The sequence below is a fragment of the Sapajus apella genome, unplaced genomic scaffold, assembly GCF_009761245.1.
Source record: "Sapajus apella isolate SASKATOON/1434 unplaced genomic scaffold, GSC_monkey_1.0 scaffold37, whole genome shotgun sequence".
Classification (NCBI taxonomy): Eukaryota; Metazoa; Chordata; class Mammalia; order Primates; family Cebidae; genus Sapajus; species Sapajus apella.
Genome location: NW_022436977.1, coordinates 12,796,550 through 12,811,481, shown reverse-complemented (window position 1 = coordinate 12,811,481; position 14,932 = coordinate 12,796,550). Strand labels below are relative to the sequence as shown.

Genomic DNA, 14,932 nt, shown 5'->3' with positions numbered 1-14,932 from the left:
AGTAATGGCAAATCGCAATTACTTTTGCACCAACTTAACAGAATACTTGGTTCTTTTGGTTTCATCATGGGACAGGTAGGACAGTTATGAGGAAACTCGGACTCAGAGAGAATAACAGACATACCAGTAGCTGTACAAAGTCCTTAGCGATTCAACTGACAACCCCACCCCAGTCTCTTGACTCCTAATACCTCACAATAATCCAGGGCAAATCTGTGGACTACACAATTCCTTGGTTCATTCCTCCTGTTGAGAAAATGAATGAATTCCTCTTGTTGCCTTTTTTATTTCAGTACTTACAAACAATTCTTGGATAGTAAACAGGAGTCAGAAATTAAATTTGCATTAGCTTAATGTATTATTTGTTAGCAGGTCCGACCAAATACTAGCAGTGTGATCACTGTGCTATGCTGTTGGTCAGTTAATGACTTTGAAAATATATACAGGAAAATCACTAAGCTACTGGTCCCAACACCTGAGTTACAGTCCTGGCTTCACAGTTTAGTCCTTGAGTGACAGTGAATTACTTCTAAAAACAAGACTCATGATAAATCTCTTTTGCCTATCTCAGAGCGGTAACAATCAAATAATTTGTAAGTATTCTGTAGACCTTAACGTACTATATGAATAAAAGATATCCTGTTATTTCCATTTCATTTTTTGAGACAGGGTCTCACTTTGTTGCCCAGGCTGCAGTGTAGTGGCACAATCATGGCTCATTGCAATCTTGAACTCCTGGTCTCAAGTGGTCCGCCCACCACAGCCTCCCAATAGCTAGGCCTACAGGTGTGTACCACCATGCCTGGCTAAATTTTATATATATATATATATATATTTTTTTTTTTTTTTTGGTAAAGACAGGGTCTCACTATGTTGCCCAGGCTGGTCTCCAACTCCTGAGCTCAAGTGATCCTTCTGCCTCAGACTCCCAAATTGTTGAGAGCCACCATGCCTGGCCTGGGTGCTTTTGTCTAGAAGAAAAACAGGCCTTTAGGATGGGGGAGCAGGGAGAGAATAGAGCTAAAAGACCTAAATAATAGACCTAACATGTAATGAAAACAATTACTGTCCTATTAACAGTTTTTTTCAAAAAGGTACCACTTCCTATTTTTCAAACCGCGAGATCTTCAGTTCCTCCATTTACTTAGCCTTTGTTCTTAGGAGAGTGGGTTATTTGCAAGGATGTTAATACTGGTTCTGTAGGTTTATTATTGTATCAGATTGTGTGTCCCATAGACAATGGAACCTTGGGCCTTTATAACTAGATCTCTTACAAACAAAATTTAAACATAACAAATATTTGAGAATCATATTTGACATATTAGATGCTACTTACCAATACCTCTGTATTTTTCGGTTGCTTACATGTAGACAAACAGTCTTTTAAACTTCTCTGAGAACAGTTTTGGGATTTTTCATTAGTTGGATCTTCTTTCTTATCCTGTTCATTTTTTAATTGGTCTGACTTTTTACATTTGAAACCTTCATTATCTTTATTGAGATAATTCTCTATGCTATTAAGTTTAGTATTTTGCTTACATGTCTTAGGCCTTTTTGAGTCTTTGTTTGAGCACATGCTTTCATGTTTGTTCAAATATTCAGACATTTCCAACATAGTAACTTTTGAGTCATTTTTTTTTGAATCATCAGATTGAAGATTGTCAAAAGATTTTAGATGATCGTTCTCATGTATTAATTTTTCCTTATACTTATTTACACAAATCTGTTTTTCAATACTATTGCAGTACGAGTGCTGTTTATCAATTCCATTGCTCATTTCTTGCTCCTTAAATCTGCTTGTCAAATCTAAGTTATATTCTTTGCACTGAGACATAATTGAGGAAGTCAATAAACTAGTACTTTTGTTCAGTGTCTCCTGATATGTATTTTGGATGATTTCACTAGGATTGTTTTGACACTGATTTCTTGTTTGAGGTTTCAAAGAACACTTTTCTTTATTATTGTATTTAAAGGCGCTAAAAGATTTATTAGGTATTAAGTTTTTTCCATCACTGGTGTCTCCTAACAAGGAACATTTTGTGTGAGAAATGGAAACAGAGGACTCATCCTTATTTTTCTTCAACAAATTTTTATCTTCATATGAACTCCTAAACACTTTAGGTGCAACCGAACTGGAGTCATGCATGTTGAATGACTGGCGGGGGATATGTGATGCTGCTGGATCAATGTGCTCCAAGTGTTGAGCAATCCTTGCAATAACATCTTGCCGCTCCTGGAGTAAAGAGCCTATCAAAGGATTAGTCTCTCCAACAGACAGATGAGAATAAAAGCCATTAGAAATACAAGTTTCACTTCGACGAGTTTCTGGTGTTAGTCGAATTTTCCCCTCATTGGTGTCTTCTGGGGAGGTAAACTCTGGACTACCAAAAGACATGGAGAAAGTTTCTTTACCTTTTCCCACATTCTCATTTTCTTGTGAAACCCGGAAAAATTTTGAATGGAGTGAACTAGACTCTTGAGTATTAAATGGATGTCCAGAAACATGTGAAGTGCTTGGATCACAATGAATCAAATGCTGGGCAATTCTTGCAATGATTTCTTTCCGCTCCTGAATTAAACAGCCTATTAAAGGATTAGTCTCACCAGCTGACTGCCAGAAACTCTGGCGGTTAGAGACACTGGAATCAATCACTGGAAATGATTTTAAAGTTCTCACTGACGTTTCACGTGATTTTATGTCGCCTAGACCACTAAAGCCCAGAATATTGGCTTGAGATGTCCCATGGTCAGATTTAATGCCAGTGCCTGGATATAGTCTGACATTTTTGACAGCTGCAGTATATTCTGGAGTTGGGCCATTTTTTACATGTAATACACTTTCAGGTGCCATGGTCCAAGTTTGTTTGCTACACAGACGCTGTGAACTGTTTGTACCACACTGTTCTGCTTCATTTGAATGATGGTGCTGATGCGTTTTAAGTTTATGTTGTTGAATTCTTTTCTCATAAAGGCCAATATTAGCGTGAATACTACAGGTCAAAACCGGATAATTAGATTGTCTGGGCAAGGACTGAACACTGACTTTCAAGGCAACACTGTGAGAAACATTGGGAACAGGAAACACATGCTCAGTCGGAGTCTGTGAAAAATTCCATTGTAGGTCTACGTCAGCAGCACTGATTCTAGAATCACACAGAAAAATACTACGTTAATGGATTATAAAGGTTATATCCTTATTACTGCATATTATTTTAAAGGTAAGTCAGTCATACACTTATTTTTGTTTGCATTCATTACCACTGAAGCTTACTATTAGCCACTTTATCATGCACATCATTCTGATAAAACCAATGTAAGTGATATAATAGTTTATGCTTGGAAGAGGTGATCTTTTTAAGCATACCAGGTCACTTAAACATTAAAGCTGAAGAATATTATAATTTAAAAATATTTGTCAAAACATAAAAAAAGACCTTGTATTTACTAGTAGATATATGGATTCAGCTAATTCTATTGTGCAAAGTGATTAAGACACACCCAATCTCATGGCCATCTGCCTAAAAAGCCAATCAGCTGTTTAGCAGCCTATACGTTTACATTATTCAAGATGTCAAAAATTAAGTAAAACTAACATAGAAATTCAGCAGCTCAGAAAACTTTTCTACTTTATAATAGTAGCATTAAGTCTACTGGTTCTCTAAAGTAAGCTTAAGAGTTCTCCTGATATTATTCCATACCAAATGTAACACAACAAAATTCATACTGATTCAATCTAAATTTCTCTAACTTGTTTTGAAAAACCTCAGTAAATTTTATCCATGTATATTTATAATTGAAGGAAATGATCTATTTAAAAGATAAGATAACATTCGGTTGCTAACCAATGTGGCTGAATATGCATTGTCTTTTTTTTTTTTTTTTTTTTTTGCCCCAGACGTACCTGTAGAGAATATTTCGTGGAATAGCACCATGAGAAACACTCAGCCATGCACTTAACTGAGAAAAAAACACAAATGAGCGGACAGCCAACAGAAGCGTCTTCTCTTCAATAAATCGGTCACCATTCCTAAGGGAAGTAACAAAGCATAATTTAAATGTCAGCAAGTACAAAATGACTCAATTTTAGATTGGTAGAAGCTGACATACATAAACTTATCACCCAGGAAGTGTGATTTGAAGAGTATAGGAATGCACTTACGATGTCACTTGAAGTCACAATTAGTAAATGGAAGCACTATATTTACTTATATTTAGTGCCAAATATAAATACTATCTCAATTTTATTACATAGAGGAATTCAAAGATATACACTTAAATAATTTATCAGAATTAATAAAAAAAAACTTGATTTACCAAGAACAACTTCGAACTACGTTCTACAACTTACTGTCGAGGAACTGGCTCCAAGATCCATCTTTCTAATAATAATGCATCTTGCTTAATTGCAGGATCATTTAGATCAATTCCTTCTGTGCTGGGCCCATCATCGCTGTAGCAGCAGTCTGGGAGTAGCATCACTTCCACCATGATTGGAAGGTTATTCTTCCACAACAATGTGACCTCAGACCTAGTTCGTCTGGCTTGGCGGCACTTAGAGAAAATGAATATAAGCAAAATGTCTCAAAAACCCCCCTAATTTTGTTTTTAAAATGGAAAATTATAATTGTAAAGTAGACATCGGTATGAGAAATGAGTCATCTATTGCAGAGCTTTGCTCAGAATTGGCTATCTAGGTGTCCTCATTTAATAATATATCTATGCTAGTGAGCTCTAGAGTGCAAGGATTAGTACTGAGCATTTATTTTATTTTTTTTATTTGACAGTAAGTCTCGCTCTGTTGTCCAGGCTGAAGTGCAGTGGCGTCATATTGGCTCGCTGCAACCTCCGCCTCCTGGGTTCAAGCAACTCTCCTGCCTTGGCCTCTTGAGTAGCTGGGATTACAGGCGCCTGCCCCCGACACCAGGCTAATTTTTGTACTTTTAGTAAAGATGGGGCTTCTCCAGGCTGGCCAGGCTAGTCTCAAACTCCTGACCTCAGGTGATCTGCTTGCCTCGGCCTCCCAAAGTGCTGGGATTAGAGGTGTGAGCCACTGCACCTGGCCAGTATTGAACATTATAATGCAAATTTTCTTGAGGATTTTATCTTTGCTCTAACTTGTGGAAAAAGAACTACTATATACAATGTCTGAGAGGCCTCTGAGTTGACCCAGCCTTGCCTACTTTATTAATTTCATCATTTAACAGGAAAGATTACTACTTAAATCTGAACAACAAAATATTAAAAACTCATTTTCATTAAACACTCAAAAGATACATATTTTTTGAGATGGAATCTCACTCTTGTCGCCTAGGTTGGAGGCATGATCTCGGTTCACTGCAACCTCTGCCTCCCGGGTTCAAGCAATTCTCCTGCCTCAGCCTCCTAAGTAGCTGGGATTACAGGCATGTACCACCATGTCCAGTTAATTGTGTATTTTTAGTAGAGCTGGGGTTTCACCATGTTGGCCAGGTTGGTCTCGAACTACCGACCTCAGCTGATCTGCTTGCCTCAGCCTCCCAAATTTCTGAAAAGACAGGCGTGAGCCACTGTGCCTGGCCTCAAAATGGATAACATTTTTAAAGTTTAAATATTTGGACCACATTTGAGAAACTAGTAAGTGGCAGAAAAATTCTTAAAGCAAAGTATATGCTACCTGCACCAAAATATGTTTAACAATGCTACACAAAAATGTTAACAAAAAATATCCTCCCATTAAAAAAAACGAATACAAAAGGGAAATTGGTTAATGTGGGGGAAATAATCAAAACAACATCAGTTTACCAAATGAATAATAACACAAAGTGGATGAGCCAGGGCTGAGACTCTAAAAATAAAGAAAGCAAAATTCAACAGCAGAGATAGTCTGAAATCTAGCTTATGAGATGGCAGGTATGAAATTGGGTACCCACCTCCCCACTGATCAGCAAAGCTACCTACCACATTTTCAAGAGCCTTATTTGAGACCATTATCTATGGTCCAGGATTCAGATTTTTTTACTTTATGATTATGATAAATTTTATATTGAAATGTGACAATTATAACTGTAATAGAATAAAGATGATGATGGAACATAAACTAGTTTATATAAAAGATAAAAAGCATTCAACACAAGATTCTCACCTGGGCCAGCTTGTCACTACATTCATGTTTGGTAGTTACTGGATAACAAGATTGCGCTGGAGGGCAATGAAAGCTTTCTGTTCGACCTTTTACGGAACATTCAGGTGTTCGTCCTTCTGTTATCAGCAAGGCCAAAGAGACCAAGAACTCCTCTGCATCATATTCAAAATATTCATCCAGAGTATCTGAAATAAAAAAGGGACAAAGGGTCCTCAATTTAATGTACTCTCAATAAGAACTCATCTGGTATGTCTAGAATAACTAATGTCACATTACACATTTAAGTATATTGATTAACAAGGAGTGAAAATAATAAAAATGAGACAATCAAAATATACTACACTTTCGATTCACAAACTATTCACAAGTGAGGAGATGATGGATAATTCCAAATTCTAGTTGAATTGGTTAAAATTATGGAATAAAATTGTTTTTATATGAGTGTAAGTTAAAGCACTAAAGGTTTAGAAATACATTTATCATCCTATATTACATGTTTGGATGTCAGGTACAATAGTTTTTGCACACAAATCATCACTAACAGCTAAAAGGTTAAAATGGCTTATGTCGTATTTTTAGCTAAGATGTTCTATTGCCATTATTTACATATTAGAAAAAGACACAGATCCAACTGCATGTTTCTCTTTCTCTCCCCTTCCCTTCCTTAACTAGTTCCTTATGCTCATACTGCTAATTCTGTGACATGAAAATTCATAGTCATGGGGTGCTCTGTGCTTTTACTGTACAGTAATAACAGTTTCTAAGGAAGAAATGCTATAATTATCAAGCAGTGGCAGAAAGTGTGATTTGTAATATATGGAGTATGGTATTTTGGTTATTACAGTTTCAAACAATCCAATCTGTAGATTTTTTTTCATGTAGTTATGGTAATTTAAGTATTTCTCATGAGTGATGTTAGTTTTCTAACAGTTAATTTTAAAAACTGTTAATTTGCTATACAAGTTGAACATTCATACACAAAACTGCACACACTATTCGATTTTTTGTATAATTTGTTGTACAAAAGTTGCTCTTATCTCTGCCAATTAAGCAACAAATATTTCAAATGCCTATTATACCTTACCAGGTGATAGAGGAACACAGAGTCATAGGTACATAGTTCCTAATTTTGAAATCTTTGGGATTCAGAGAATTTTTTAAACAAACAGAACAATGCAGCATGGCATGGGCAGAGAAAAAATGCAATTTGAGCAGAGATTTCATGCAGAGAAAGCATGCAAAAAGAAGGACTGGAGCCAGATTATGAACAGCTTTGAAGGGTATGATAAAGAATGGTCTTTCCTAGTTTCAGGAAGGCTTATCAGGAAAGGAAGAAGCTTTGGCAGTAAACGTTATTGAACTGGTATTTTAAGACTATTCAGTAAAGTTTCTCTAAAGTGACCATTTACAACATAAAATATAGCCAACATTTGCTAACTTATCACTGTCAGTTCTTAATCCTTTCTACACATCAACTCATTTAATCCACAGAGCAGCTCTAGAAGGTGAGGATTATTACTTCCATTTTTCAGATAAAGGAGGTATGGAGAGATTAAGTAACTTGGCCAAGATCACCCAGCCTGGAAGTAGCAAAGGTGAATTTTTGGAGCTGGACTGTTTAGCTCCAGAATCTGGGCTCTATTTCTAGTCTTAGTCAATTAATCTACTTTATCATACATCCCCAAAAGTTAAAAAATAAATGGATCATACACTTTAAAAATTCTCAGAGCAGTAAACACGACAAATACATATTATAACGTACTGTGATAACCACTAGTACAGAGGTTAGCAGTCCATATTATAAAAGCACAAACTGTCAGTAGTTGAGCAGGGGTATGTGGTGGAAGACAGTGGTGAGGAAGGGTTCTATGGTAGTGATATGCTGCTTGAGACAGGACACTTAATGTTTTCTCCTGTTAAAAGAAAGTAACAGTTGCCCAGCTGTCTGAAAGAGCTTTAGGAAGATCACATAGAGCAAGGCTTTAACTGTGGCCATTGTCAAGGGTAAACACTGGCAGCCTTCTTTAAGTTGTGTAACCCCAGGTTGGAGGCTGAGGCAGGAGAATCCATTGAGCCTAGAAGTTCAAGACCAGCCTGGGCAACAGAGGGAGACCCTGTCTCTATTTAAAAAAACAAAAACAAAAACAGTATGACCCTGTTCCCCAACCCCACCAAAGCCAATTGATTCAAAGTGAGCACCTGACCCATCGCGGGTCAAAGTCTCTTTCCTAGGACACTGGAATTAGGATTCAGAGATGTTAGTTTTTCCCTGTCTGCTATGACTTAAACTGAGGCAATATACACCCAGGAGCTAAGCAATGACCATAGACTGCCATGGCATGGAACAGCAAAGAGGAGAATGAAGTAAGCTAGATAGTGAATGAGAGAGACAAGAGACTTTGGAGTCACAGAAAGCCAGAAAAGGTAGTAAAAGTAGGCTGGGTGCGGTGGCTCACACCTGAAATCCCAGCACTTTGGGAGGCCAAGGTGGGCAGATCACCTGAGGTAGAGAGTTCAAGACCAGCCTGACCAACATAGAAAAATCCCGTCTCTACTTAAAAAATACAAAATTAGCTGGGTAGTGGCGCATGCCTGGAATCCCAACTACTCCGGAGGCTGAGGCATGAGAAGTGCTTGAACCCAGGAGGAGGAAGTTGCAGTGAGCTGTGACTGCACCACTGCACTCCAGCCTGGGCAACAAGAGCGAAACTCTGTCAAAAAAAAAAAAAAAAAGAAATCCAGAACAAGTAGTTGCCTGATTCCTCACAATGTTGCAGTCCGTCATAAGACCTGCTGAGAGAGAACTCTGTATCCCTAGTAATCAATTCCTTTAAGCTTGTTGAGTAAATTATTTGTAATCAAAAGCACCTTGACTAGTAACTAAAATATACTGTTATGAAATTAAAGAAGATATTCATAAAAAAATTGCTAGTCTGTAAAAGAGAATTTTGAGTGATGGGCTAAACAAATTCGTATGTTGAAGCTGTAACAGCCACTATAAAGCTATTTGAAAAATAAGGCTTTTAGGAGGTAATTACAATTAAATGAGGTCATAGGGGTGATAATGCAGGCAGCTTTAAAAGAAGAGAAAGTGATCTCCTCTCTCCCTGCTTTCCCCCATCTCCCAGAGCTTGCATGTGTCTCCCTCTCGCTTTCTTTCTCTTCAAGGAAAGGCCACATAAGCACGCAGGGAGAAAGCAGCTGTCTGTGAACCACAAGAGCTCGCGCCACGACCTGCACATGCTGGCAACCTGATCTTGGACTTCCAGCCTTTGGAACTGTGAGAAAATAAATTTCTGTTGTTTAAGCCACCCAAGTTTATAGTATTTTATGGCAGCCTGAGCACACCAAAACATAGGGAAAAATAAAACTTTCCAAAAATGTGACTATTTCAAAATTTAAATAATGATTTTCTAATTAAAAAGTAACACATTCACTGAGAAATTTATAAAATTCAGAGAGTAAGACAAACATAACTAATTATTCAGAGATATCTATTGTTAACTTTATAGCCTTATTTTAAGCATGTATACAACTTTTAAAACAAACTTGGGGCCAGGTGACGTGGCTCACACCTATAATCTCAGCACTTTGGGAGGCTGAAGGGGGTGGATCATGAGGTCAGAAGATCCAGACCATCCTGGCCAACATGGTGAAATCCTATCTCTACTAAAATACAAAAAACTAGCTGGGTGTGGCGGTGTGTGCCTGTACTCCCAGCTACTCAAGAGGCTGAGGCAGGTGAATCGCTTGAACCTGGGAGGCGGAGGTTGTAGTGAGCCTAGATCGCGCCACTGCACTTCAGCCTGGTGACAGAGCAAGTCTCTGTCTCAAAACAAAACAAACAAAAAACTTAGGTTCATACAATATAGCTTCTAATCTTATTTTTTTTCACATAACATTATATAGTCTCTACTTTTGAGTATCATTAAACAGTCTTTAAAGATGTAAAATTTGGCAGGGTGTGGTGGCTCATGGCCTCTAATCCCAGCACTTTGGGGGGCAGAGGAGGATGGATCAGTTGAGGTTGGGAGTTTGAGACCAGCCTGACCAACATGGAGAAACCCTGTCTCTACTAAAAAAAAAAACAAAATTAGCTAGGCATGGTGGCTCATGCCTGTAATCCCAGCTACTCGGGAGGCTGAGGCAAGAGAATTGCTTGAATCCGGGAGGCGGAGGTTGTGGTAAGCTGCGATCGCACTATTGCACTCCAGTATGGAGCAAAAAGAGGAAATTTTTTTCCAAAAAAAAAAAAAAAAAGGTATAAAATTCATTTTGTAAGACAGCCCATAATTCTTTTAGATCCAAATCCACAATAACTGTAACACATAATTGGCTGACTACCTCTGCATTATCACCTTGGAATCAATTATAACTCATCTGCAGGCCTCTAACCAGAGCATAAATGTGTATGATCTCCCCAGATACTGTGTACCAAAGCCTGGCTAAAAACTCATCATTTCCCTCATCATTTTTTCTTCACTCTTAACAAGGATGTCTCTTAAAACTACTTTTTAAACACTACCAATACCACTGTACATACCCTAAAAGATCACCTGATCATTTCTGCAAGTGACAAAACTATGGGACACTAACAGGTCAGGTTAGGAAAGGATATAAAAAGTGGGGATGAGGTTGGGGAAAGTGCAATGAGAGAGCAAAAGAAAGACAGGTATCACCAGGACTCTAAGACTTGTTATCCTTGTGCCTGCAAAACTGTAATGTATCTCCAAAGCTCCTAGCAGGAAGTGACTAACTCTTGCAGCAGGAATTATCAAGTTTGAAGTAATAAAAACTGAACAGCTATGAAAAAGTACTTTCTTCTTCTTCTTCTTTTTAAATACACAGGGTTTTGCTTTGCTGCTCAGACTGCAGTGCAGTGGCGTGATCATAGCTCACTGTCACCTCAAACTCTTGAGCAATTCTCCCACCTTGGCTTCCCAAAGTGCTGGGATTACAGGTATGAGCCACTGCCCCAAGCCACTTTTAAATAATGTAACATTGACTAAATTTTGGTTGCTTTGGTCATTATCTCTGTAGGGAGTCAACTAAATAAACGCATAACTGGAGTTTACAATTCCTCAGATGACTTGCTGAACTTAGGGTATTAAATGTTTAGATAGAAAATATGAAATAAAGATTAGAGATGATACTAATTATCTGTTAATTACCAATGTAACTATTACATAAGTATTGAAAGGAATACTATGGATTAGATAATGGTGTTTTGAAACATAGAAAATATTACCTGAGTACTAGTGATATGTGATGACAGCTTTTAGAAATTTGTCAAGAAGAATGTCTAATTTTAATAAATAAGAATACTAAATCATAGTAGTTCTCAGAAAAGTTACATAGTTATAGATTGTCCTTGATAACTGGCAATAAAATTTTTTTAAAGAAAAGTCACATCATTAAAATTTTTATAACGTCAACCTCTAAACACAAGAGCAGAGTTTACTGAAGAAAATGACTAATAACTGAGAAATATGTCAGGCTAAAGACAATTCAATAGATATAACTTGATATTTTGAGGATGTAGAAATAAAATCTGATTTTAGAACATCTGAAAAGGTCACTTTTACAAAAACAAAATGTTTCAAATCTAGACAAATATGAACTGCTGGCCTTCTTATCAGTTACACGTTAGGAGAAATAAATTATTTGGCCAGGTACAATGACTCACTCCTGGAATCTCAGCACTTTGGGAAGCTGAGGCGGGTGCAACACTTGAGATCAGGGGTTCGAGACCAACCTGACCAACATGGTGAAACTCCATCTCTACTAAGAATACAAAAATTAGCAAGGCATGGTGGTGCACACTTGTAATCCCAGCTACCTGGGAGGCTGAGGTGGGAGAATCACTTGAACCCAGGAGGTGGAGGTTGCAGTGAGCTGAGATTACGCCACTGTACTCCTGCCTGGGTAACAGAGCGAGACTGTCTCAAAAAAAAAAGAAAAGAAAAATTATTTAAATTATTTGACATAAAATATTGAAGAGAACAGAAAGGATGTTATAAATTTTCATAGGCTATGAAGGACAGATCACTGGACAGTGGTGATTGGTAACCAATCAAAACACAGTACTTGGGGTCCCTCTACCTAAGCCCCTCAATGAGGACTGTGCTTACAGCACGCTGTCTCAGAGCTATAATCAGACTGACTGCTTCTGCATGCTCTTCTGGTTCTGGAGTTTAGCAACTTCTTAAAATTCCCAACCTGTTCTGTCCATCAAGAAATGTGAACAACTTTAGCCACCGGGAAAACTTTGAACAACTGGAGTGGTCCATAGATGAAGTAGACTAAGAAGTAAATTCTTCATTGCTAGAGGTGTTCAAGGAAAGTTTGATAAACACTTGGCAGGGTGTGGTTGAAGAGATTTATGTAAGTGAGTGGTTCAATTAGGCTTGTTCTCAGGTTTTTTCAACTGATAATTTATGATTCTTTGTTTTTCAGAAAAAACACAGGAGAAAGACTAGAAGCACTACCTTCTTCTTGAGATACTCTAACCAGGAGCCCAGCTGAATCACTACTCATCATATACACATATTTCTTGATTTAGGAAAAAAACCCAGGATGGCTCAGAGCTACTTCAAAGAGAGTGAAAGAAGAGTGTCTTTCCCATTGCTGGGCTGTTACATATCTGTTTATTTCTAAAGCCTGCCAGGGTAGGAGAAAGAGTCCAGGCATCTTATACCATGGATTAACATGGAAAAGGAGGCCTGGGAACAACCTAGGGAATTGCTACTAAGAAAGTTTATCTAAAAATAATGTCCAGCCAGGTGCAGTGGCTCACACCTGTAATCCCAGCATGTTGGGAGGCTGAGACAGGCAGATTGCTTGAGCTCAGGAATTTGAAACCAGCCTGGGCAACATGGTGAAACCCCATCTCTACAAAAATTAGCCAGGTGTGGTGGCATATGCCTGCAGTCCCAGCTACTTGGGAGGCAGAGGAGAGAGGATCACTTGAGCCTAGAGGTTGAGGCTGTAGTGAGCTGGGACTGTGCCACTCCAGCCTGGGCAACAGTGTGAGACTCTATCTGAAAAATTAAAATAATGTCCTTTCAACTTCATGATGTACAACCGAGTATTGTGAATAAAAATTCTCCATGAATTTATCCCCAGGAAATATCAGAACAAGTACACCAAGCCAAATGTTCAATAACATTTATGAAAATATTTATGCCAACTTAAAAAAATTGGCATCAACCTAATTATTCAACAACATGAGACTGGTTAAATATACTGTGGTCCAGTTATATCCAAAATACTGACATATATCTACTTTTGACAAGGAAATGTGTCTACAACCTAAGTAAAAACACAATGCTTAAGAACAATGTTCCAATTATGTGTCTGTAGAATCACGAGCATATACAAGCATAGACAGACATATACACAACAAAATATTATCAGTCCTATAAAGCAAACACATAATCACATATATTAAATTGTAAATAAATCACTATTCTCTGGCTAGCATTAGATAAGTAACTCCTATTAACTGAAAAATAACATGTAATAACAGCAGTTCCAGTGTCATATATTTTTAATTAATCAAAGTTATTACTTTTTGTAACCCCTACTGATATGGTTTGGCTCTGTGTCCCCACCCAAATCTCACCTTGAATTGTAATATTCCCCATGTGTCATGGGAGGGTCCCCGTGAGAGGTAATTGAATCATGGGGGTGGGTTTTTCCATTCTGTTATTGTGATAGTGAGTAAGTCTCACGAGATCTGATCGTTTTATAAAGGAGAGTTCCCCTGCACACACTGTCTCTTGCCTGCTGCCACTTAAGATGTGCCTTTCACCTTCTGCCATGATTGTGAGGCTTCTCCAGCCATGTGGAACTGTGACTCCATTAAACCTCTTTTTCTTTATAAATTACCCAGTCTTGGGTATGTCTTTATTAGCAGCATGAGAACACACTAATACACTTCCTTTTTTTTTGTTTGTTTTTTTTGAGACAGTCTCACTCTAAACCCCAGGCTGCAGTGCAGTGACATGATTTTGGCTCACTGCAACCTCTGCCTCCAGGGTTCAACTCTTGTTTCAGCCTCCTGAGTAGGAATCACAGGTGTGCTCCACCATATCTAGCTAATTTTTATATTTTTAGTAGAGATGGGGTTTCACCATGTTGGCCAGGCTGGTCTCGAACTCCTGACTTCAAGTGGTCTACCAACCTCAGCCTCCCAAACTGCTGGGGTTACAGGCATGAGCCATTGAGCCTGGCCTACTATTTCTTAAAGTAGGTCATAGTTTGTTTACTTAATACTGGCATTTGTGAAGACACTCATAGGTAACAGTGTTCTGGTATTGAGAAATTGGAACTCAGTATTTCAATCACTTTTTCTTTTTAAAAACAAACATTTAAAAAATTAGGTAAGAACTGGAATCTCATACTGATAATATGAGAAACACATAAAAGTGAGTTGAGGCATCTGAGAAGGGATATTAAGAATGGATATAAGAATGGATATTAATGGAAGAGGTTATGCCCAAAGAATGGGACTCTCAGTTAACATAACTATTATGTAGGTATTAAGACTTCATTTATTCAACAAATATTATAAAACTACCAAGTCCCGGGAAATTTTGTAGACACTGGGGCTTGGAGCTTATATTGTAGTGGTGGCAGAGAAAAACAAAAACAAATTGATAAAATATCAGATGCTAAGTACGTCATAATTATTGAAAGGGTAATGTGATATGAGAATGACTATGGCCATGCTTTATATCAATCAGGTGGTTGGGGAGGGCTTTTTGAGGCAGATAACATTTCAGTTGAGATCTGAATGACAAGGAGCTA

At 37.9% G+C, this 14,932-nt stretch overlaps 1 protein-coding gene across 8 annotated transcripts in view; it reads right to left on the bottom strand.

Annotated features, from left to right (window-relative positions):
- The window catches only part of FAM214A (family with sequence similarity 214 member A), a 124,178-nt gene that overhangs the window by 28,741 nt on the left and 80,505 nt on the right, over positions 1 to 14,932 (bottom strand). For all 8 annotated transcript variants that reach the window (XR_004274859.1, XM_032297414.1, XM_032297415.1 and 5 more), the window contains 4 exons: positions 6,122 to 6,306; positions 4,349 to 4,551; positions 3,902 to 4,027; positions 1,337 to 3,143 (listed from right to left, as the gene is read on the bottom strand). Coding sequence is in view for 7 of the 8 variants with exons in the window: in XM_032297414.1 (XP_032153305.1) it covers positions 1,337 to 3,143; positions 3,902 to 4,027; positions 4,349 to 4,551; positions 6,122 to 6,306 (2,321 nt within the window). In the remaining variant the exon portion in view is untranslated. The remainder of the gene's footprint in view (positions 1 to 1,336; positions 3,144 to 3,901; positions 4,028 to 4,348; positions 4,552 to 6,121; positions 6,307 to 14,932) is intronic.